General features: G+C 38.3%; 1 protein-coding gene across 7 annotated transcripts in view; it reads right to left on the bottom strand.

Annotated features, from left to right (window-relative positions):
• Positions 1-5792: 5792 nt before the first annotated feature.
• The window catches only part of LOC124117093 (rhotekin-2-like), a 105320-nt gene continuing 85802 nt past the window's right edge, over positions 5793-25310 (bottom strand). For 6 of the 7 annotated variants that reach the window (XM_046478814.2, XM_046478854.2, XM_046478839.2 and 3 more), the window contains 12 exons: positions 23966-24159; positions 23267-23316; positions 19317-19370; positions 16604-16724; positions 15593-15752; positions 14889-14920; positions 14582-14679; positions 13557-13663; positions 12884-13009; positions 12219-12384; positions 11343-11453; positions 5793-10963 (listed from right to left, as the gene is read on the bottom strand). In XM_046478814.2, the coding sequence (XP_046334770.1) occupies positions 10827-10963; positions 11343-11453; positions 12219-12384; positions 12884-13009; positions 13557-13663; positions 14582-14679; positions 14889-14920; positions 15593-15752; positions 16604-16724; positions 19317-19370; positions 23267-23316; positions 23966-24159 (1356 nt within the window). In that variant the 3' untranslated portion in view covers positions 5793-10826. Of the gene's footprint in view, positions 10964-11338; positions 11454-12218; positions 12385-12883; positions 13010-13556; positions 13664-14581; positions 14680-14888; positions 14921-15592; positions 15753-16603; positions 16725-19316; positions 19371-23266; positions 23317-23965; positions 24160-25310 lie in introns of all 7 variants that reach the window. The other variant, XM_046478824.2, reaches the window with a different exon arrangement.

Here is a 25310-nt window from a genome sequence, read left to right as displayed (position 1 = left end):
TCCAAGCATACACCACCTTCCTAATCAGCTGATTCCGTGGAGGTAAGCTTGTAGAACGGTGTTCGGCACACAAATGGAACAGCTAGACTATCTGTGATTGGCTGTCCTGAACAGCGGTTACAAGAAACCGCAAATCTTTCTCCGAACATCGAGCACGTGCGTTGAAACGCTTTGATAAAGAAACATTGTCAATTTCAAAGATGGTCACAAGAGGACATGTATGGAGACGCGGCAGTGTTTAGCATCGACCTGAGTTTCTCCGTTATGAGTATCTGTTGAATGCTGCTATGTATACACTACTTGTATTATATATACGATGTAGGGAGTACTGGGGGCTTGTGCGGCGTGGATTCTGTCTGTATACTATTGATAGGTTGAATATATACTACTCAAAACAAATTAAAGAACACCCTATTTGACTACAGTTAATCTGTCATGAGGAGGATATAGGCCAAACATTCCACGAATACGTTGAATATACACGTTTATTACGAAATACAGTATTTACCTGAAAAACATTAAGTCGTTATATTGAATAACACGACATGCCGGAACTACTTTCAACCTGCATACTCAATGACACTATGGTTTTCAGAGAAAAATACATAATGACAAAACATTGCCTTTTTCTTGTTCAATAACATGTTCATATCTCGTACATACAGATATATCGTTTTTGTAAGGTTATTCGAAGATATCCTATCTGATGAGAAAATGTAATATCCTCTCTATATTTTATAGGTCAAATGAGATGATGTGCATATTTGAAATGCGCTTGCTCCACGCCCTATTCATGCTCAAAGGGCTACATTATCACCCCGGTTGATAGTCCAGCATGTACTCGATTTTCATTCTCAGCTCCCTGGGGAGTATTCAACCCAAGCTGCCTCTGAGGTGCTAGAAGGTTAACATTCACATCATCATCTCATCCTAAACACGAGTATAGGCATACACGGTATTATAAGACACGCGTTAAACAAATGGCAGTCCTCGATAGCGTTTAGTCGAGGATGTCAAACTGACCCACTTAATTGTCTGTATACCCCAATCAATTATATATGTAGCGGTTGGCGATTGCCCCTACAGAGACATGGTCATGCAATGGTGTAATGAAACGTCTCCAGACTGTCGACTGGAAATGGCATCAAGGCTAAAAATAACAATATTTTACAGTGCACATGCAGACATGCCAATAAGAACATTTATAGTAAGTGAGTTGGGCTTAACACCGCTTTTAACAGTATTCCAGTTATATCGCGGCGTGTCAGCTTAATGTGGAGGAAAGCCCGAAGTGATGCAGGTCTCAGACGTTTACCACTTCGGTGAAATCCACGAGCACGGGTATGGTGCTGACAAACCTAGAAACATAATCGGGGCGAACCGGGATTCGAACCCACAATCTGGCGTGCCAGAGGGACGCAACACGCGGCGCCTAAGACGACTGGGCTTCCCGTGCCCCTGGAACATTAATAGAACTTAGCTCTAATACCTTCTGTTGTGTGTGTATACAAGTATACATGCAGCTGAGCATGATAGAACAATACTATAAAATGCCTCATTCATCCATGCTTGCTTTCCTTTATTCATTCATTTATCCTTACCTTCATTTATTCAACTATGCTTACCTTCATTCGTCACATGCATGCTGGCTTAGCTTGACCTCTTATATCACAAACGAGCTTTACTAAGATTACTAAAATTACTTTTTAGTTTCATGCTTTTACATGTTATAATGAATTAAGGATGCGTATTTGGTTGTTTAACGCAATAATAATCACAAATCCACAGTACCGCGTATTCGTGTCTGAACACATACGCATATATCCCAGCCATCTTCCCGCGGCGAAGGTGTCAACTGACTTTCTAAAAGTCCGGTTTATAAAGTCAGTTAACACTTTTGCCGTGGGAAGATTACATATATACAAATATACAAGCTGTATCTACAATATTGCAAATACGATTAATGGATAGAATACTCAGTCCACTATTAAGATTCTAACCTTGGAATATGATCCAAAATGTCCAAAAAGACATTTCCTTCAGAATCACGGTGGAGAATATGTTTATCCTTCGAAGATTATGTGTGGAGTGACCACTAAATACCCAAGCTGGAAAGGGCTTGAGTGGAGAAAGGGTTCAGGCTATTGCGTTGTTATGGGTTAGCCTACTGGGAAATACAAGAAAGTACAAAACATGTTACTGTGACACATCAGCGAATGATAGTCACGTCATCCTTTGACCAATGAAGTACAGAAAAGGTTTTCAGCAACCCATGCTTGATGTTAGTGGCGACTAAATATGATTGTCGTATAAAGAGGCGACTAACGGGATCGGGTGGTCAGACTCGCGGACTTGGTAGATGCATATCATCGTATCCTAATTGCGTGGATCGATACTTATTATGTCAATCAGTACTGGATTATATTCAGACTCCAGACTCTGTTATTTACAGACCGCCGTCATATAGCTGGAATATTGCTGAGGGCGACGTTAATGAAAAAAAAAAAAAATCATTTGTTCTGTTATTCTTTAACTTTACAGACTCACAACGAAACACGAAACAAGCTCAAATGTGTATTTAAATACTTACATGTAGGATGAAAAAGCGCGGATCCCTCGGCAGTTATAGCTTCTGCCTCTATATGCCCTACTGTTAAACGTTGCACTGCGCAAATGTGTCAGAGTAGCTACCCTGGACACAGTATCCGCTGGACTATAGGTACACGGCACTTAGTAAATTGTTAGAGTAGCTACCCTGGACACAGTAACGCCCTCTCTGTACCCTGTGGGTCCCGTATTATTATTATAAATATTATTGTGCGTCCCTTGCGACACAGTGAAATAAATTCTGCATTTAATCTTTTTATTTGTGAGTTGCATAAAACCCTGCGATGTTAATTAAATGTTAAATATACATTAAAAACATGCGTTTGTGGTCTAAGCCCATATTTCAGACTAGACCAGGGGGGTTTACTTATTTCATTTGTTCTCCATAGAGCACTACCTCCCTTAGAGTCAGTGTACTGTGTCTGAGGGGGTTATTCGTGTTAAACTGCAGCATGGTATCTTAGTGAAGTAGCACTTTAAAATTGGCATCAGTCTGGACTAGTTCAAGCAGCCACGCAAGCACATTGCTATATTAGTGCAATAATTTTGGATGCATGTTAAACCCCATTTCACTTCACCTCAGGATAAGGCAGTTCCTTCCAGTGAACCATCTTCACATAACACTTCCTCATCATATTTGGGCAACCAGTGGATCAAGTGGTTAGGCTTGGTGACTTGGTTGATTGGAGTCATCGTGCCCTAATGGCATGGATTGGTCCCCATGCTTTCAGTCACTGGTTTGTTTGATCCAGATTTGATCATTTATTGGCCGTTGTGATACATCTGGAAATCTGCTGACTGGGTTTAGTCACACTCACTGGTCATGGGTAGTCCTATTTTGTAAGTGTTGACTTACATAGCTCTCAGAACCCAGGGCACTTATTAAGCCATTTGCAGTGAGTTAGAGAGCAGAAGCGTGCTACCCAAATGTTCTTGCTGATAACCACATCCTTCAGACCACTTGTCTCTTTAATTACTGCATTAACTACTTTACAAGCAATGCATCTATGCGGGATGCAACAAAATACAACAGAAAACACAGTTTTGTTTTGTTTTTGAGTTTTTATTTTGCAATGGCGTTTAATTGACATGACAAATCCAAGACGAGTGGAGTTTATAGAGCATTTGTACAGCTATACAAGGGAGATAACTCAGTCATCTCACTGAACACAGGCCGAAAAGGCGCGCCGTGACTGAGGTACTGGAACAAAGCTGAGTCGTTCCAGATAGGTCCCAATTCGTTTCACAATATAAAACAAGGGTGTCAAATAATATACAACACAAACTGAAATCATTTCTTAATTCAATATGCATGCAAAACTTTAGATCTTTATCCTAAAAAAATAAAATGATAAAATAAAATCCAAATTCTGTCATCTATTTAAGTTGCAAAATTGAATTTTTCATCTGTTCAATAACATATGCATATAATATAAATCGATGATAAATGTAATTAAACTAAAATCGTATATACCTAAGCGAAATAAAACATGACAGAAATAAATTTTCAATACTAAGGTCAATTGTAGAAAGTCTTATGGAGGTTCAGCCAGTCCTAATATAAGTAATCAACTCCTTCAAGGAAACATGGAAACTATCCAAAAGATTCAGGAAGTTTTAAACTGGCCTAAGCTGTGAAACTGCATGGACCTATTCTGGGACAAGCCTTATTGCATCACAAGGGATTCAGCAGTTCAGCTGGTGACTGAGTGGATGTAGTGAGATAATAACATGCTGCACAAAACCACCTCACCAACATATTGATGACCATTGTAACAATGCCACAACTTGAGCGTTAATACATTTCTTCACGAGTGACATGTGCCCTTCAACCAAAGAAAACAATCTTGGCAAAATTATCCAAGAAAAAAAAAGAAACAAAAGTAAACACAATTTTGTTATGACACATTTGAACATGAAACAGATTTGGACGAAACTATTCCATGCCCAAACTGTAACGATAAAAACTACCAGCTATATTTCTTTGGGGTCATTAAAGCAAAATGGGAAACACATACTAAGAAATGGGAACTACCTTGGTCAAAATTGGTCTATTATGCCTTGTTTGAACAATCTACAACATATCACGGATGTTATGGAATGGCGATCAGTTAACAATCTCATTAAAATCAGACCTCAGTTCTCACTACCGCTAAACAAAGATCTGAAGACATCCCATTTGGGGTCACGTCAGAACGACCTTTCATCCGACCAATCAGTGCGTTGCTTACCAGATTATGAAAGTGACAGTCGGAATGTGATTTCTAATCATGCAATCTCGAAAACTTTAACATGGGGTATTCTGAATTATAGTTACGGGTTTAACGACTGAATCCTTTCAATCGAGACCATCTATTTGCCATTCCAGAATGTATTTTTGTTCAGGTTTCAAATTTGTAATCGAGAATTTGTCAAAATATGTTTCGAAGCGTAGTCACCAATTTGAAAGTAGTGTCGTAAAGCACGAGAAAGCTACCTTCTGATTGGTCATTCCATTGGTCGGTGATAGTTTGTGCAAGGTCGGTCTGACGTGACCTGTAATGGGATGTCCTCAGATCTTTGTTTAGCGGTAGTGAGAACTAAGACCTGATTTTAATGAGATTGATCAGTTAAAAAACACTTACTACTGGGACTTATCATATGCTCTCCGTATCTTCAGCGTGCTCCTGCTATTCAGTCTACACTAAGTTCCGTATCTATAGAAACCAACCATCAGCAAATGTGTTATTCTGAGTGATTTTGTTGAATAACAATCTGTCTGGCATATTTTTGAGTAAAAAATATATCATAGTACTGCGTTTTCAAAACAGTTGATTACAAAAATTCTGAAATAAGTCTACTGTTTTGGTTGTATCGTAATATTAATGTTCTATTTTATATAAATAAATCAACTGGATGTAAACATCACACATTTTAGGCGTAAATTCTACTAAAAAATACAAAAATAACTAGATTTCTGAAGTGAAATATCCAATCTGTACGACAACACACATTTAACACATAATCAAATATTGAAGTTAATAAATAAATGGGCAGCCACCACTTCTCAAATTTTAACATGGATTAAATTCAACGTGAACAACTTCAATGTTATATTGCTGTAAGGCACTGCATCTACAATTAAATGCAAATTCCTGACGAGTTTCTAGAACAACTGAATTATTAAACTCAACAACTAGAATAGCATAAACTCTAACAGAGACAGAGGCATACTGAGACCCACTAATTAATTGCTAAATCAGCAAATATTTTTTTTTTTTTCAAAACTCCTTTTTAACTCCCAAGGTACAATACCAAGAAACACTGATCAATATTACCCAAATTTTAAGAGACTTGAGAACAAACAGGTTTCAATGTGCCTCTTTAATTTGTAATTCTAAACACCTTGGCATAATTCACTGAACTGGCTCATAGATTCAGCTACAACTCATCTTTCAAAATATCGTTTTCATTTTGAAAAGACAATATTGATAAGATATTTGGATGTGATTATGCTTAATACTTGAAAGTCTAACCATTGACAGGGTCTGCACTTCAACTCAGCACATGGCAGAATATTTCTACAGCATAAGCACTGTTTCAGCTATTTGCAGTTTACAAAGAACAAACACAATATCCTTGTGGTTTATCAGCAACATAAAAAATGATCATAAAGGCTGATGAATAAACATATTAGTTCTCAGGAAAAAGCCATTAAAAAAAGGTGTCTTGGTTTTGTGGCAGTGTTTTTCTTAGCTCAGAAAAAAAATCACAAAACTAAAATAAAAACCCATATTTTACCCTCATCTGACCATTGCATAACTGTCTTTCTACCATTAGCATAAAACCCACTCACCTTTCAGGAGTTTGATAATGGACTTTTTCTACTGTAATTGTTTTAAATGCTGGTTAAAATATGACCACATAAATTGCTTGTGTGCCTTATGTCTTATCCTAAGAGCCAAGATTATTGTTTTTCCCAAGCCTCAGAAACTACTGCTAAGCAAACTAAAGACAAATCCCGACCTGACAATTGAACCAAAAGATCTGCATAATCCAACAGTTGATACCAACAGCAGGGCTGGGTGCTGTTGTACAAAGCGATCTTAGCGCTAAGGTGATCGTAACTCCCATACCTTAACAAAGACTTACGACAGTCGCCATGCTAAGGTTGTTTTGTACAACGGCGTCCTGGTGGGTTTGCGTTGATGTGTTTATGTGGCAAATTAACAAATTCATGCAGAGCATAAACTCCACATGCACGCCCTCACATTCCACTACAATTCCTTTTCCGATTGAAATCAATTTTCCATTACCAGAGGAACACTTACCGTACACACCAATTTTTCTTATGTTCGCTTAGCAGTATCAAACCAGGGAATAACTGGCTCAATGGACAACCTACTCTAATAATATCTCCCCGGATGGCTATTGTTTAACAAACAATGGACAATATGAGGAAGCTGACTGGACAATACACGCAACAATGTTGACATGGGACTAGACAACAAGGCAATGGCAAGGATAATGTCATGACATTTAGACAAGTATTGAAAGGGCTAATATGTCAGATATTCAGTTTAGGAACATTTTGATTAAATCAGCCATTTATACTTGGTCTGATGGATTCGAAATCTGTCAGTTGAACCTCCATATTCATATTCAACCGACATACCCATCATAACATTAATGAGAAGAATGTAATCTGAATGTATCATTAAAATTACCAATTTTCAAGTCTTATGATATCATAGGATGTTAATATCTAATACATATATTTTCAAGCGCTTGAAATTGTGATAAATAATTAATCAAACTGACTAATTATGTTAAGTTTTGGGAGATTTCCCTCAATCCCTCAATCAATCACATGTTCATTCAAGTGAAAAAGTTTTCCAGACAAAAACAGTGCTTCAAATCACCTGATTGTCAGATTATGTGTTATTCAAAATATTGGATTCTATGAAAATACAGGTGTGAGATAGTTGCAACAAGAATATAAGGCTGTTACGATGGTTTCCCACTGCACCATCAGACAATACTAAAATAAATAGCGAGAAAATTCCCAATATATATACTGACGGGAATCAGTGGTTTTCTAGACCTGCTTCCAATCACACCTATCTTCATCTGTTTCTTTCATATAACAATAGCATGCGCCACAGTGTAAAGGTCTGAATAGAATACTGACATTTTCAACATTTGAAAAAATACTCAACTACAAATCTTCATAAAAAAGTGTATATTTCTATCAATAAATCGATCTTGTTACTTTAAGTCTGCCTGTGATTTATGCTATTAATCAATCTTTATTTCAAATGCCCAATCAGAGGTGATGCAACCGTAGATCACTACAATGAGACAAGTACCTTTTGTGGATCCGAGTCCATCTCTTAGATTTGGTTTTCAAAAGTATGGTGAAAATCTCACAAAAAATAGACCCCCAAAAGTTTCATAATCCAGGGATCTTGAATCACTAACATCTTGGCCTAACAGGATGATTAAGTATGATTATGGAAGAAATAATATTACATGACTATACAAAACTCAAAGTTTACGTATGTACACTATACATACATATTATAGATACTATCATGCACAGCTTTGGCAATTTGAGGCAGTTGTTACTATCCACAAGTCTTTGCAACAACGACGCACAACAACTTACAGCTGTCGGAAATAAGATAGTTTGTGCTCATCTTGAACAGACTTCATGAAACGACTATCTGTTTCACTGCCTTGTACCTGGATATATATTTGATTGGAGTGTTAAATGCATCTTCTGGGTATGCTAACAAATGAGAAAACAACATACAACTTCCAGTAAAGGAAACTGCTGTTACGCTTTTCTGAGGCCAGATCTTTTTTACTTCAGTAGGTGGATATATAATTTAAAAAAGTCATTACCTTTCTGTAAAAAACATAATTTTGTATTTGGTAAATATTAAAATTAAATAAATTGTTAACAGCTTAAAAAAAGAAGAAGCTTTAAATCAGCTTAAAAATTTAATTTATTTTACTACCCAACCTGAATAAGTTAGGCTATATAACAAAAGGACAAATTGATTCTAAATGTTTGTCCTCCTACCGATTCAATGTTCTTTCAAGAACAAAACAAAAAACAATAGGGTTTGATTTGATTTTTACTTCGACCACGGAGCCAGGCTTTTGAGAATCTATATCAGCTTATAAGAAAAAAAACACCCTAAACCTGGGCACCAGAAGGTGCTAAGCTCTTAATTTAACACTGTAGCTATTCACCAACTATTGTTACATTCACCGATGTCACTACCCTCCCTGGTAAGGAAGTCTCATCAAGTCTAGCTGGACTAGCTATGGTCAATATTGAGTTCTACAAATGAATTGGATGTGATGGAAACCATAAAAAGAAGAAGTCATATTTATCCATTCTAATGTAGTCAAATGTCTTTACAAAACACAAATCACACAAGGCATACAATGTTTTAAGGAACTTGTTTGTTTGAGCAAAGGACTTAAGATCCTAAAAACAGTACATCTTTGGTTGTCAAATACATTTTAGGTAATGACACGACTCGTACATGATACGTATCTGAACTGCCATATCGTTACACCACAACTAGCAAGAGCTTAATCACGACTCGTGACAGATTCCATTACACCATAACATTATATTTTAACATGCCATGACAAGTGACCACACATAAAAACAATTTACATACATAGTTTACTGGTAACCATGACAACCTATATCAAACTATTAATTTGGCGGCATGATACGGGGAGAGATATATATGATCACAGTATGATGCATATATTAAACAATTCTGTTCGTCATTTTTCAATATGAATATGGGGAAAGGGAGATAATCCTTGCAAGCTTAATATTAACACATTTTTGGGGTGAAGATTATTTCCTTCAAGGGACATAATATCAAATTAAGTCATAATCCCATTAAGTACATTTTGAAGGAGTAACAATGGATTCCCATTTTTTGATGATATTATATAGTTATTTTTGTGCCATTAGGAATAGGCTATGATCCATTCAGTACATTTTCTGTCATTTCATAATGAAATCTCTTCTTGTGAAAGTTTCACACAAAGCAGCTGATGGCCACCACTGCCAATGTTGGCACTGACGAGAATCTAGTGAGGAAAGGTGGGACGAGCGTTAAGGCCGAGCCTAAAAAACATTCCTCCTGTAACAATGGCAACACAACCTGTCTTATAACAGTTCACCATGATGAAACAATGACATATTTGCAAACTATGGCCAATCATGAACATCACTAGTATCAAATTTCAAGATCATGTACCTTATGAAAATAGAACCATATGAGATGTACAAACGGATATTCCATGTGAAATATGTTAATAAGGTCATAGATCTTCCAGTTCTTGTGGAGATGATGGAATGCCCTCTGAAATACCTCAAGGTCAAAGCTAAAAGGAAAAGGCAGATGTCCCTTTCTTTTCTTGTAGACACTCCATGAAACATCCTTGACAAAATACTGATGCTTGCTGCAAAATTACTGATTTTCTGGGGATTAGCATGGTTCTGTCTACACATCTGCAGTTGTCTCCCAGAGTTGGGTGTCCCCTTGTCTGGTTATAAAAAGCAGACATGAGTCTGCGATAATTCTACACACATCGGTTCTCTGTCCTTGTTTGGCAATTGTTCATCTGTTGCTCTTCATAGTAATTTCTGTCTGTTGTGCTGCGATGTCCAAAGATGTCTTGATAACTTCCAATGAATATCTCTCCTGGTGACCCCGATCTCCCATGCTGACAGTTGTGAAGTGTGTGCCTCATATTCCTAGTAACCCCTCTCAGACATCACTGTTGCTATGACGTCAGTGGAGAGCAGATGCCTGTATGTTACAGTCCATAGTTACCTTTCACAAATGTCTCTCTTGCTGGATGTTCATACCTACACTTCATAATCATTTCATTAACGTCTCATCAGATGTCTGTATCTTACAGTTCATAGTTAACAGCAATTGATCTGTGATACTTGTCAACACTGGTAAAAGCGTTCACTGTTTACAAACATTCTCCTCCACAATAACAATTATTTGTCCTCAAATCCTTGAGTCGAGCACACACCAAAAAGAGGCACCAAAGTCACATCGCATGCTGTATGAATGTATGAATGTATGAATGTATGAATGTATGAATGTATGAAGAGTAGTGATGCAGGGATGCTACTAGCTGTGAGATGTGTGAATGTTGTGGTTTGGCGTGGGGAGTGTTCAGGTCTAGCTTGTGGAGAGCTGCCTGGCAGTGCCGGACCGGATCTGCGAGGCCTCTCCCATCAGTGTGTGCAGCATCTGACTCAGCTGATCATCATCGACCTTCAGGTCATCTAGAACACCGTCCGTCACCGAGTTACGATCTGCAACACACAAGCATCAGTGACATACACTGATAGCAACCTCAAAATGCAGCATTTTGGAAAATCTGGTAAAAAATCAGTAATTTTCCAAACAAAGTGATAATCCCCATTAGCATGATTGACTATAGAACAACTACAAATTGTACTTGAAATCATTATGAACTGAAAAAGATTCTCAAAGCAAGAGTCATGCTCCCAAGTGTATTAAAATTTCTTATGTGAAGGCAAAATAATTTAATGGAGGCATTTTTGTTGTGTAAATATGCTGAATGATACTGATACTTGCTTTCAAATTTGAATAGAATATGATTTTATTAAAATTATTATTATTATTATTATTATTATTATTATAAGAATTTATCAAAGTTCACTTACTGACCTATTAACGGTGTATCATCGTATATTGAGCTTTTTCTGAGGAAGACCTGATCTTTCCTGACACTGGATGCTCTGACGTCCATCTTATCATCACAGGCATGCTTCCACAAGGCTGGAACACATTGAACAGCATACATCAATACAGATTCCTTGCGATTAACCAACTTGCACACTGCACACATCCAATCCTCAGTAGTCAGCTGTTATGACAAGCATGAGGTACTGGGGACCTGTTATGCCTTGGAATTCCCAAAGGGCTATCACAGCCATAAAGACTATCCTGTTCAATTAACTCTTCAGCCCATGTATGTGCAAAGGCACAATACTACCTCAGTCAAACTTGCAACAGTTGGGAACTCTTTGATTAGGCTTCAGAAAGGTGAGGTGAAATGAGGTTAACACCACATCCAAGATTATTGCACTTGTATAGCGACCTGCATGCATGATTTCGTGTGTGTGTGTGGCTGCTTGTACTAGTCTGGACTAATGCCGATTTTATACTGCTAGCCCACTGAGATACCATGCCTCAGTTTTTACATGAATACCCCACTCAGACTTAGTATTCTGACTTCGAGCCAGTTTTATATTATGGTGTGTACGTAAAGCAGTGACCCAAGCTGCAGACCATATCGTTATGCTACAAGATTCATGATCCAGACCTGTCCCCCATGATGTGAGACTGAGTACACGCCCTGGTCTAGAAGATGCTGCTGCAGACCATATCGTTATGCTACAAGATTCATGATCCAGACCTGTCCCCCATGATGTGAGACTGAGTACACACCCTGGTCTAGAAGATGCTGCTGCAGACCATATCGTTATGCTACAAGATTCATGATCCAGACCTGTCCCCCATGATGTGAGACTGAGTGCCTACCCTGGTCTAGAAGATGCTGCTGCAGACCATCCCACCACCGGTTGAGGTCTTCCTGTGAGTCAGCTGCAAGTGTGTGTTCCAGTACTCCGGTCAGCGTCACAGTCTTGATGTGGAATGTATGTGACCGCTTGCACGTGCTGGGATCAGCATCACTTATCTGGGAATTCTGACAACACAAACATACACTGAATTACAAACAAGATATATACTGTTGTGCTAGTAGGATGTGTGAATGTGACGTGTGTGAGTGAGTGGATATTATGTGAGATGAGATAGCAAAGATATGATGGGTTGGTTGGTTTGTTGTTTAACGCCGGACTCAGTAACATTCCAGATATGAGACGGCGGTCTGTAAATAATCGAGTCTGGACCAGACAATCCAGTGATTGATATCGATGACATGCATCAACCAAGTGAGCGAGCCTGACCACCCGATCCTGTTAGTCGCCTTTTACAACAAGCATAGTCGCCTATTATGGCAAGCATGGGTTGCTGAAGACCTATTCTACCCCGGATCTTCACGGGCAATGATACGATGGGCCCAGAACCACTGGGCAATCCGAGTCACACCCTGACACGGCAGAGATGAGGGGCTGTGATAGCTTATTATTCCAGCATTATCCTGACATGAGACTGCAAGGTGACATGATGAAGACTTGACTTACCTTGGTGACACAAACAGTGACGAGGGGCTGCGTGACCTCCACGTCCCCCGGAGATGACCAGCAGGCCAGCTGGAGGTTCTTGAGGACACACCAGTACCGCCTCCACTTGGACAGGTCGTCATCCTCCTGGACGCATCAATAATGTCAGTGAAAGAAGTGCACAGTGCATTTATCATAATGAGAAACCTACTATCCCTCAGCATGATACACAGTTACCCAGTTTTTGTTGTTGTTTAACGCTGCACTCGGCAATATTCCAGCTATATAACGGCGGTCTGTAAATAATCGAGTCTGGACCAGAAAATCCACTGATTGACATCATGAGCAATGATCCACCCAATTGGGATAAGATGACATTCATCATACAAGTCAGCGAGCCTGACTACCTGATCCCGTTAGTTGCATCTTATAACAAGCATTGTCGCCTTTTACAGCAGGCATGGGCTGCTGAAGACCTATTCTACCCCGGATCTTCATGGGTGAGTTACCCAGGTGCTGCAAGCATCAGATCCTACTGTATCCGTGTAATCTACAGTAAACTGTTCAGTGTTCATTCAATGAATAAACTAGGATCAGTTTCTACTGATGACGGCTGAGCCCATTGATACCAGGATCTGGATTCATCCTCTAACTCTTACGAGACAGGTATCCTTGACATAACTATGTCACCTACCTGTAGATTGAGGAATCCTGTGACAGTGGGATCTGCAAGGCAGTTCGGGAGAGCAGCTAGCCGGCAACAGTAATGGCCGAACAGTGGCAGCTCATGAACACTACCCTCTGGAAGAATAATTAATCATCGTCCATAACAAATAAACTCAAATTTCTAAGAAAAAATGAATCTATGAATAAATAAGTGTATAGCTTTCAGTATTTCTATGTTATCCATGTAGAGATATGAGTGAGCTTAATATATGCTATCTATAGGAAACAAAATAATACTCTTGATGCCTACAATACAGCAATGTAGGAATCTGATTACATAGCAGTGTTTGAAATAGGTGCCTGCCCGTAGGCCCGTGGAAGGTAGATCCCGTGTCGGGCCTGTAGCTCTCAAATTTGTATGTGTCCTGATGGACTTCAGTAAAGTTACGTGTCGATTTTTTTTTGTCACAATAAGCTGCAGTTTTATAAATGAGGGCCTGAAGAGTTGGATCGGGCCTTGTGTTCTAAAGGATGTGGGTCCTGATGGCAGCCAGACAACTGATATTATTTGAAACACTGCTACATACATACTTTAATGCATCACATCCTTAACTAGAATACCCTAGCATCCTGCACATGGAAGTTACAACAATTACTATTGATAGAATAACAGCCATAGCACAGTGAGTGAGTGAGTGAGTGAGTGAGTGAGTGAGTGAGTGAGTGAGTGAGTGAGTGAGTGAGTGAGTGAGTGAGTGAGTGAGTGAGTGAGTATGGTTTTATGCTGCTTTTAGCAATATTCGAGCAATATAACGGCAGGGGACACCAGAAATGGGCTTCACACATTGTATCCATGTGGGAAATCGATCCCGGGTCTTTGGCATGACGAGCGAATGCTTTAACCACTAGGCTACCCCATAGAACATGAAGAGCACAAGAGTGGGTTGACACAATGAATAATGAGGAACTGAGACTGTCTTTAGCTTGAGCAAACACACAACCCGTCGTCATCAATATTTAAGAACAATTCATTTTCTTGTTCCTTATACACACCTGCATTTGTCTCCAGCTGCAGATCAAACGTCCGAATAGAGTCATCCACATCAGATAATTTCAGCGCTCCTTTAGCCACGAGTTCAAACTTGGGACCCCTGTAATCAAAGAGTACAGAATTGAAATCAGTGTTTGAAAGAAGCTATGATCAATGCTAAACAAATACAGAGCATCATACACATAGATTAATAAATATTTCACATCATTATGCTAAAAACCTAACGGGCACTCTGATATACTTGAAAATATGCAATCCTAATAGTCCAGGTTTTGTGACAAAGGAAAACTATGTTGATATTATACTTACAAAACCATATTTCCAATTATATCTGCATCATTCTGAAAGAAAGGAAACAAATTATTAAATGTCCATCAACCTAAATCACAAAGCCATTGAAAACAGAAGTAGACCTGGAAACAGAGATAATGGGAGATAACTCTGTAAGTTTTAGCTTGGCAAAGAAGACTGGAGCCTTACACATTTGTAGCAAACAATTTTTTTTTAAGGACAAAATCACCACAAGGAATAAATTCATCAGTTGCATACTTTTAGTAATTTAATGACATGACAATGCAAACAACCCAACTAATTAATGTAGACACCAAAATGCAGCCCTACATAAATGTTATCGGGAGCTGACATCTTGTGAACTATGTCAAGCAATTGCCAACTTAGCAACAGTTTTGAATTGCTCAGTAAAATTAAAATGTTACTGCACATCAGGTTTGCTGAACTATTCCCTTGTAACAAATGTTATATTTAGGATAATGCTTTCTTAGCAAAGTAAAGAACTCTTCCCTAACTCTAATCATGTTGTAGTCATTTTCAAGGATAATATCAAAACTTCTCAAACTTTCATACATGTTAGACTGGAAACTGCTTCCATCAGCACCTTGTAATATTTTAAATCTCTCGAAAATGTAACACAAATTTAAATGAAATTCCTTAAAAAAGTCTTTGATAGACCAGGAAAGACAATGATGTGTGGGACAAGCTAAAGACTGACTCACCAGTCCCGACAGCCTCTTGCCAACACTTCTCCCCACGGAGCCTGAGATATCGTTTATCTTCTTCCTCAGCTTCTTTGGAGTGTTTGCGATGGAGAGATCATCATGAAGTTTGTGACAGTAGACCTCCACCTTACACTCAAAGTCATGGGGGATGTTGTTGCTGCAAGACAAGCACAACTCTTCATTTTCCGTTTGAAATACACAACTGCAATGTCCTGCTCTTCTCCTTGTACAGTTAATTACTTCATAATTTTAGCAGTTGGCCCTGCCATCTGACATAGTTAATTAGCATATCTATTTATAGCTTCCTTCTCTCACTTGCATGAGAAGTTATCACGTACCCCTACCCAGCATCCTTGGTAGCTTTTCAAATTAGTTTGCTTTGTTTAACGTGAGTGGAAGGCTAGTCAAACATGTGGGTCAATTTTTCGCTGAAGTTCGCCAAAGTTCCGCCAAATATTTCCTGAAAGTTTCGCCTCTTCTAAATAGCTGCCGGTAGCTACAAGCGAGTGACGTTTGTCTACATGCAAGGCCTTAGACAAAGTAAACCAGTTGACTATGCCAGTTAACATAATGTAGGCATTAAATTTAATAACAGGGCTTCCCAAGAGGAATTTCAAGAATATCTTGACAGTCCCAAAAGAGATCGTACGATTGATTGTGGGCCAGAAGGATTGGGCGATCATCAAATTAGCGCAAAAGGAAGTGTAGATAGCGGACCTCAATCGATTGAGGTGCAGTTGTTGATATTATGAGCAATGATAGTGAATGTTGATTAGTCAACACTATTCCAGCTATACAATTGCAGCCTTAAAATAATCATCAGTAATGTCCCAGGCTGTTGGGTACGATGACATGCTGTCAACCAAGCCAGATATCTGAACATATCAGATTGTACCTTTGTGGGGAATCAAACTAAGGTCATCTGTATGGCAAGCAGACACACTTACCTCAAGACTACCGAGTACCCACACAACCAAAGCGTAGCTACAACATGACTGTTACACTTACAATAATATCACATCCTCGAATGTGATGTCGGTCATGCTCCTGTCCACGTTACTGATCATTGTGGTGTCAAAGATCTCCGTCCCAATCTTCAGCAGGCAGAATACAGCATACCGCCGGTAATCTGGAGACAGAGGTGGCACAGTTACTTCACAAACCACCAATCATTTCCTTCAATCAGCACACAAGTGATAGTCATCTTGTGTAGTCGCTAATTTCAGTGTCTGATACAAGAAACTCCATTGAGACAATCTCTGAAAGTAAATATGGAACTTGAGAAATCTATAATAGATTTTCGGCGTCTGGAAATTGTTTTTGGCGGTGCAAAGCCAGGATGTGTTTCTTGTCTAAGATCAAATTATGTCCTGTATGAGATGATACCTTAGGAGATATTTTTTAATTACAAACAAATTATTAGAGCTGATGGTTTGATATTTTTTTGGGTAAATTTTCTACTTTTTGTGGTGTCATTTTCAGGATTGACCTGCAGTTGAGGGAACATGTTTTACAACACATTTAGCACTGTTCTAAATGTATCATAGCAAAGGACCCCAAAAATTGTCTTCACACATTGTAGCCATGTTGGAAATTAAACAAGGGTCTATCATGATATAACATTTATACTAAGATCTCATATGATAATTAGATCCACAACAAGTACTTTTATAAGTTATCATGGTGTAACATTTATACAACATTTCATATAATTATAGTTTAGCAAGTAATACATATCATCAGATAAAATACATATACAAAATATAATTAATTTCAGTCATAGCTCTTTTTAGATAGATGCTAGTCTAAGGTAACGAGAACACATCTCCTAGACATACTATTCAATAAGACAAAAGTTATGTCTACATAGTCTTATAGATTGCTTAGTTCAAGCCAATCTATAAGACTATGTAGACATATCTTTTGTCTTACTGGATATTATGTCTGGGAGATGGGATCTTGATCCCTTTGGCTAGTATTTATCTGAAAGCTTTAAATCTATTAAACTATAGGTCGGTAGGTCAAAAAACTAAAAATAATCCGATTCCAAATATCTTTTTTTAAATTTCCTGAAAATGTTCAGTAGATAGGTAAAAAGTAGGGGCAAGAGGAATAAGAAACTATTTCAGTTACCTCCCTTCCCATCACACGGATCTGTCGCATTAGTCATCATATGTAGTGCTTTGAGGATTTTAGATAAATTTTCAACAGGTTTTAATTGGAGTATTTTAAATAACTTTTTTCACATTTTACTTATTTTTGGTTAGCACACTGCTTTTCAATCTTATTTCATTCTTTATTTATTGCAATATTTTGGAGTTAGTAAACCAAGTTTTAATCGAGTCTGGCCTTATATATTTTTATGAGAAGTCTTTGCTCTCTTTAGGAGCTTGATAACAATAACAATGGGATCAAACAACTATTATTAAGAAACTGTGATACAACATGTCTAAAATAGAACCAATAAGTGATAAAAATAATTTAGCTTCATTGAAGTTTCTGACATGAACATATGTTGACAATCAATCACTCTGGAGGGTGTACATTTCTGGCATAGGTAAGCACACCTGTCAGTGTGACTGATTGACAGGGCTGGACACCCCCCAGGGTGCATGTGACTGACACAGTATGTCCTCAGGGGACCCCCTGCAGCTCACTACCACACTTAAAGTGGTCCTCTGGAGGTAACATTTCTAGCTTTTCCCTTGACATCGAGGCTGACACTTGCATCCCTGATGATCAATCTTGTGGGGCTTATAGGTACAGCCTAATGAAAACTACTTAGTCATTTGAAAACATTAAATTCGTGGCGATTAATGTTATTGCTTCATTCCCTTTTAAACTTTGTATGTCGCAAGCTATCAAATACTGAATTTGAAGAATATAAATTTGAAAGACTTCCATGAACTACTAAAATATATTTAACAGGTTTATATTTTAAATCATATAATTTCATCACATTGGACATCTTGTCCATGAAATATATTTGTAATCCAGTGAAACCTAGTGAACTCGTTTGATGGATCATGGTTGATAACTGACCATCAAGGTATTTTTATAGTAAATATTATGTATGTATACACCTTGACTATCTTTGTTACATGATTTCTATGTAGGGAGAGGTATTCAAATAAGCTCTGTGTTGTTCACCTATCCCAAAGACATACAATGTATGTATATACGTCTTTGTCGATCCTAATTTTCAGTTGAAATAAAAATATGTTTGAACCAACTCCTTTCACTCAATAAAAATATAAATAGTTTAAGACCAACTTAAAGGTCCCACACCTTTCTCATCAGCACAATGATCTGACTAACATCAGCACTCTGCTCGACAGAAATTTTGACAACTTGAAATACGTTTCATGATCCCAAACTTAGGTTGCTATATTTGATTTTTTTGAATTATGAATTCATTCCTGAGTACAAAATAGGTAAAAATATTTCATTTTGAATTAAAGCTGAAAAAAGAAAGAAATATAGTTTCGTAAGCAAAGTAGATGGGAAGAATCTTAAAAAGTGTCATAAAGTGTACTAGTAACTCTTCTTCCTTCTGTCCAAAATAAAAAGTTTGAACAAATGCATTAAAGGCAAGTTTAAAAGCCTTAAATGACGAACCCATATATTTGACCCTGCTTAGCATTATTCAATTCAGAGCAGTATAAGAGACACCATGAGTGTCAAGGTCAGTGTGAAAGGCTGTTCTGTAGAGTTGCCATACCTCCTTTATTCTTGAAGTGGTCGCTATCCTTCCACATAAGTGGTATCCGCACATCTGAAACAGGAAGTGGCAACATGAACAAAGCACGGTACAAATGTGTTTGTAAAGATTTTCACTATTTTCAGAAATCACGCTTTAGTGATGACTGTAATTCTGAAATGCAGAATAAGGATATGATTGATTGAACCATTGATGCACCTGGCATAACATCTCAATGCATTGACAAATGGAAATTCCAAAACTCTACATGATGTTTCTAAAATACAAACACTGTCAAACAGCATAGAGCAGGAATTTAGTACAAGTTCATCATATCTGAAATTCGTAATGGTAAAAGAGCTTAGACCAGAGTAGCCATAAATATTACTAAATCATGGAAGTTGTTCACATTAATATCATTAAGAACTTGTGACAAAATGACTTAGCTTCTACCTATGAAATAAAACATATTTCAAGTCATAAAAGGAAATAATATAAAAAAAAAATTCATTTATCAAATAATATTGGAAGCAAAACCCAGAAAATATCTTTAGAATTTTTGATAAACAATTGACAAATTTCTTCAAAACACCCACCAGGCAATGCATTTAAATAACAGAAACAAAATAAACCTTTCAACCCTCAAGATTTGTTTTTCTCTCTATATTTATTTCATCTTTATTTGTATAGAATTTTATCTATCAATATAGGAAAGTAGATTTCAGTAAAACCATTACACTTATACTTGGCTAGTTCATATGTTTCCAAGTATTCAGTCAAATACATTGGTAACAGGAGACTGGTGAACAGCCTTCGCCAGCTGAAACTGGGAGAATCTTATGGAATCATCATCAGTATCTGTATGCATCTACACAATAAGGTCAACGCGACCTACAGCGTGCTTGTCGGGATGGGAGTAGGGTACTGGGTTTATCTGCCTCACGTGGCAGGAGAGTTATCATGACACATCTACACGGCATTAATTAATCAGCTTGCAGAACTCTGGCACAATGAACTACAAGAAGGAACTAACGCCTCAACCCTCCCTTGTTTCATGCCAGACACTGTGACTCTAAGAAATATAATTTGATATGAATATCATTCTTTCAGAATTTCAAATGGATTACAAGCACACAGCTTATAAGAAGTTTACTATCTTATCAGCAGAAGGAAACTTACTTTTCAATCATGTAATACTGAAGTTTCTTTTGATTAGTAATCTTTATTTCTGTAATTATCTTTGGGACATAATTAAAGATGGCTGCCGCTGATGGCGAGTCCATGCACAAGCCTGTTGCATGTCATAAGTACTCCGTGTTGTGGGTGGCCATGACACAAAAGACTTTCAGGATCAGTTATCTGCCATTAGCCAGCTTCATCTGCGGCATATACAGTTTCTTATTTTCAGATTTTCTGTGTAACTTATAGCCCAATTATTGCCGTCCAGATTGGGCCGAGCAGGTTCCATTGAAGTCAGATGTATCAGGCAATCTTCCATCCAACCACTCAAGATTAGAAATTTATTTTCCAAGTCCAGGACTTCTTGTTTTCTTGATGCATTTTCTTCCCATCACTGATTTGGGAAAATCACACAGCTTCATATCTTTAAATGAAACACAAACTTGCGTTGTTGTGTTATGTGTAGTCCCATAACATTTAACACCATGATCAGGTTATTCAAAAATTGCATTTCTTTGATTGTGGTTTTATTTACTTGAGAAACAAGAGATATAAAAGCATGAGCTGATGCAATCTTCGATTACATGCCTTTTTAGGAAATGATTTTCAAATTTGGGAATTCTGAAATACTCTGATACAGTAACATAACTGCAAGATCCTTCTCTGACTTGATGAATCAGAATTTATCTCAGGATTATGTCAAATAATTGGATTACCGTATTGCCTCTCCAATGAGTGACAACTCCAACCACCACAACTCCTTGTGTATGATTTAAATAGGTGCCCCCCTTTCAATGTTCCAAGTGCATATGCGCTTATTTAGGCGAATACGGTATGTTGATTCTGCACATCATTCCCAAGACTGACAGTTTTACTGATGTTATCAGTAAGGTTTTACAGTGCTTTTAAGCAGTATTCCAGCCTTACATAGGAAACAAGGATAGTCTACACATATTGTACCCCTGTGGGGGATCATAATAAACGTAAGAAATATGGCATGATATATCATCATTCGAAGCACGAGGACACCCCACCACCCACCACATTTTAGCAACGTGAGGTGAGGTGAAATGGGGTTTAATGTTGCGTTCAAGATTATTACACTTTTATAGCGATGTGCATGCACTTGTGTGTGTGTCTGCTTGTACTAGTCCAGACATATGCTGTTTGATAGTGCTAGCCCACTGTGATACCATGCCAGTTTTAAACAGGAATACGCCACTCAGACATATTACGCCCACTCTCAGCCGACCAGTCTTTGTTTTATCTCTTTAATGACGAGTGTCAGGTAGATTATCAACAAGTATGTCTTTTAATGTCATTAGGTATGACACGGCCAGGAGATCGAACCACCGACCTGCTCTCTGGGCCGACGCTCTATCCACTAGACCACTGAGGCAGTGTTTAGCCCAGGGATTCACTGGCTCAGTGGATGTCATTTAACACTTTGAATAGCATTCCGCATACCATTACGACCTCAATTCATAACATGAACAACAATAAAGAGATTTTGTGAAAACAAAAACAGTAAACTACACATTATTTGGAAATGACTTAAATAAATTCTTAAAGTAGATGAGTAACCACTCTCTAAAAACTAGTACAGGTAGACTTTCTGAGATGATTAATGCCAGAGTGATTGAGTGAGTATGGTTTTACAGTGCTTTTGGCAATATTCCAGCAATATCACGGTGGGGAACTAGAAATGGGCTTCACCCATTGTACCCATGTGGGGAATCGAACCCGGGCCTTCAGCGTGATGAGCAAATGCTTTAACAACTAGGCTACCCCACCACCCCATTAAAGCCAGAAGAACAGTGATCGTGACAATATACTCTCTCAACAAGAAGCTGCACAATCCTGATGAGATCCTCTACTCTATCTTCAGTCAGGTAAACTGAGGGGTGAAAAGCCAAACAGATGATGAAGGCTGTATCACCAAAGCAGCTTATCTCAAAGCCTAACAGCCACTATATCAGCTAATGGGGAAAAGCAAGGCAGACATTTTGAATGATAGGACAGCTTTTGTTTTATCTTGAAGAGAAAAGCTTAATCATCAGGTCTAGTGTTGCTAATGCATCTTAATTAAGATGGCAAAAGAAGCACAATTTTTAAACAGGAAAATAATGTAAACAAATATCTAACTTCAACCTAATCACATTATTATCATGATTTTTCTGGCTAAGGACAGGACGGGATGAAAGAGAGTTGGGTTTTATATATAATACTGCTTTGAACAGCATTTCAGTTACATCACAGAGTTTCAGCTTAATGGTGAGGAGAGCCCAAAGTGATGCAGGTCTTAGATGTTGACAGCTTTGCTGAGCCTCACAAGCATTGGTATGGTGCTGACAAAACCATGTATCACAATCAAGGTCAATTTAATCCACTATCATCAGATTCTCTGGGGCGGTCGGGTAGCCTAGTGGTTAAAGAGTTCGCTCGTCACACGGAAGACCCGGGTTCGATTCCCGACATGAGTACAATGTGTAAAGCCCATTTCTGGTGTCCCCCGCCGTGATATTTCTGGAATATTGCTAAAAGCGGCATAAAACCATACTCACTCACTCACTCACTCATCAGATTCTGGCATGACAAAGGGGTGTAACTCTGCACAGCAGATTGTGGTGCCGTAGGGGACTGCATGGGTGGATGCCTGGAATGGGTTGGGTTCAAAAGTGAAGCCTGGAGCAGACAAACCACTGACAGATGGGGGAGTATCACTCCCTGCTGTTACGGTATGGTCAGGTCAAGACCAAGGATTTGCCAGGTCATAATTGTTTGGGACTTACCTGAGACGCTAACTTTTGCTGTGCATGGCAGTTGGTTGCCTTCCACTGATCTGAAGAAATTAATTAGATGTATAATCAACCATTTCAACACATAAAAACAGGACATCTGGAGTTACAATGTTAATCATAGACAGTAAAAGACAAAATAACATTCAGATCCTGCAACTCATTATTACCTTGACCCAAACCTCATGGAATCAGTGGATACTGTGTGTTAACATTGGATCACTTTACACACGATTTCACTGAAATCGATGTCAACGATACTGAATGAAAGTTGGATTACAGATATTCAATGAACACTTTTTATAACCAGATAGTGTAACAGGATTAATTTGCATGCTTCAGTATGGACTTGCTGACAAGGTATTTCAGTTGTTACATGTGCTCACGGTAATACAACAGGGAATAAAATCTCATCAGTTTATTTGTCAGTTTTATTGGATGATTGCACTCTTAAGGGAAATTTCATAAGAATTTTGGGAGTGAAGGGGTACCCTGTACTGTATCCGAGGTAGTGATGCATCGAGGAACGTTGTATTGAGGGTTCACTGGATTCATTAAACTGCCTTCAGTGATCAAAATGCAAGAAAGACAATACTTCTCTGATCAACTTCAGACAATCTCCCAGGCACTTTGAATGTGTTAAGCATTGCAAAAGCGTCCAGGTCATTGATGAATTTTTTTCTTCATACTCACTGATTTTTGCCGAGCACCTCGTCTGTCTTGCGTTTCTGCAGCTCGTGCATGTAGGCGTAAATCCTTGTGTTGGAAGTGAGGAGGTTCTTGGCAGCCTCCAGCATCTGGGCAGGGTGTTTGGACGCAGCCAGCAACTTGGCTGTCCCCTCCCGCATCTTCATCTCATGGTCTATCTTCTGCTTCAGATCATGATCCTGCAATAGAAATGGGACACTTAGTATGTTGGCGTGTTATTCGCTGTAGTCACAGGAATTCCCTATTCTGTCACGGCGGCCTGTAAATAATCAAATCTAGGTCATAGAAAGTAGTGGTTGATATTATGAACAAAGTTCAGTGCTGTAAGGGTACGAACAACCAAGTTACCAAGCCTCACCACCCAATCAAACTGAGCTGCCTCCTATGACAACCAATCGAGATCTTGGGACCAACAATTATTTTAACCCAGGTTCAAGTTCAAAAATAAAATTGCCATAGGTGGCATTGCAAAAATATTTTGCAGATCATTTGGATATGTCCAACCAACCGTTTGTAAGAGAGGATAAGGAGTGAATGTTGTTCAAGGAAGTAAAATTGGTATCCATCAAGATGTTCAAGATGATAACACTTCATTGTGTAACACACTCAGTAAAATTTATTATTGCATGATGTGCGTCAACTTAAGGTGGCTGCTATACATAAAAATTGTTCAGTTTTTGTGCATTGTGATGTGAATCGATAAAGTCATTGCGACCTTACAAGGTTACTAAGAACTGGTTTTGCACATTGTAATCATGTGTTTATTGGGGCCATAAAAATAACAGGGTTAAGACAGGACATGCTGCAAGTCAGTTCACAATGTCACATGAATCTCATGTTCAGGAGCCATATTAGCTCATCAAGGGAATGTCTAGACACAAACTAAGACATATCGAGTAAACATTTGTCAAAAAAGGCATTTAGTTTTTCATCATACTGACCCAAACTTCACACAAAAGCAACAAATAAAAAGTTATTAAAAGATTTAATCTTACTTTTATATCAGTAGATGTACCCAATGAAAGATTTTGAGAGAAACATTCTGTAAACCAACAAACTAAAAAGGAAAGACTTAAAAGGAGAGAGTTGTTTTTGGTAAAGGTTTTAATATCACATTAAAAATTGTTTCCATGTAATATAACATATTCTTCTCATACATGTATCATATATTTAAGTGGCAATTAGAGTGAGTGAGTATGGTTTTACGCCGCTTTTAGCAATATTCCAGCAATATCACGGCGGGGGACACCAGAAAAGTGGCAATTAGAGTGAGTGAGCATGGTTTTACGCTGCTTTTAGCAATATTCCAGCAATATCACGGCGGGGGACG

Source organism: Haliotis rufescens, unplaced genomic scaffold, assembly GCF_023055435.1.
Source record: "Haliotis rufescens isolate VD_foot unplaced genomic scaffold, xgHalRufe1.0.p SCAF_12, whole genome shotgun sequence".
Lineage (NCBI taxonomy): Eukaryota > Metazoa > Mollusca > Gastropoda > Lepetellida > Haliotidae > Haliotis > Haliotis rufescens.
This window is presented reverse-complemented; position numbering and strand designations above follow the sequence as displayed.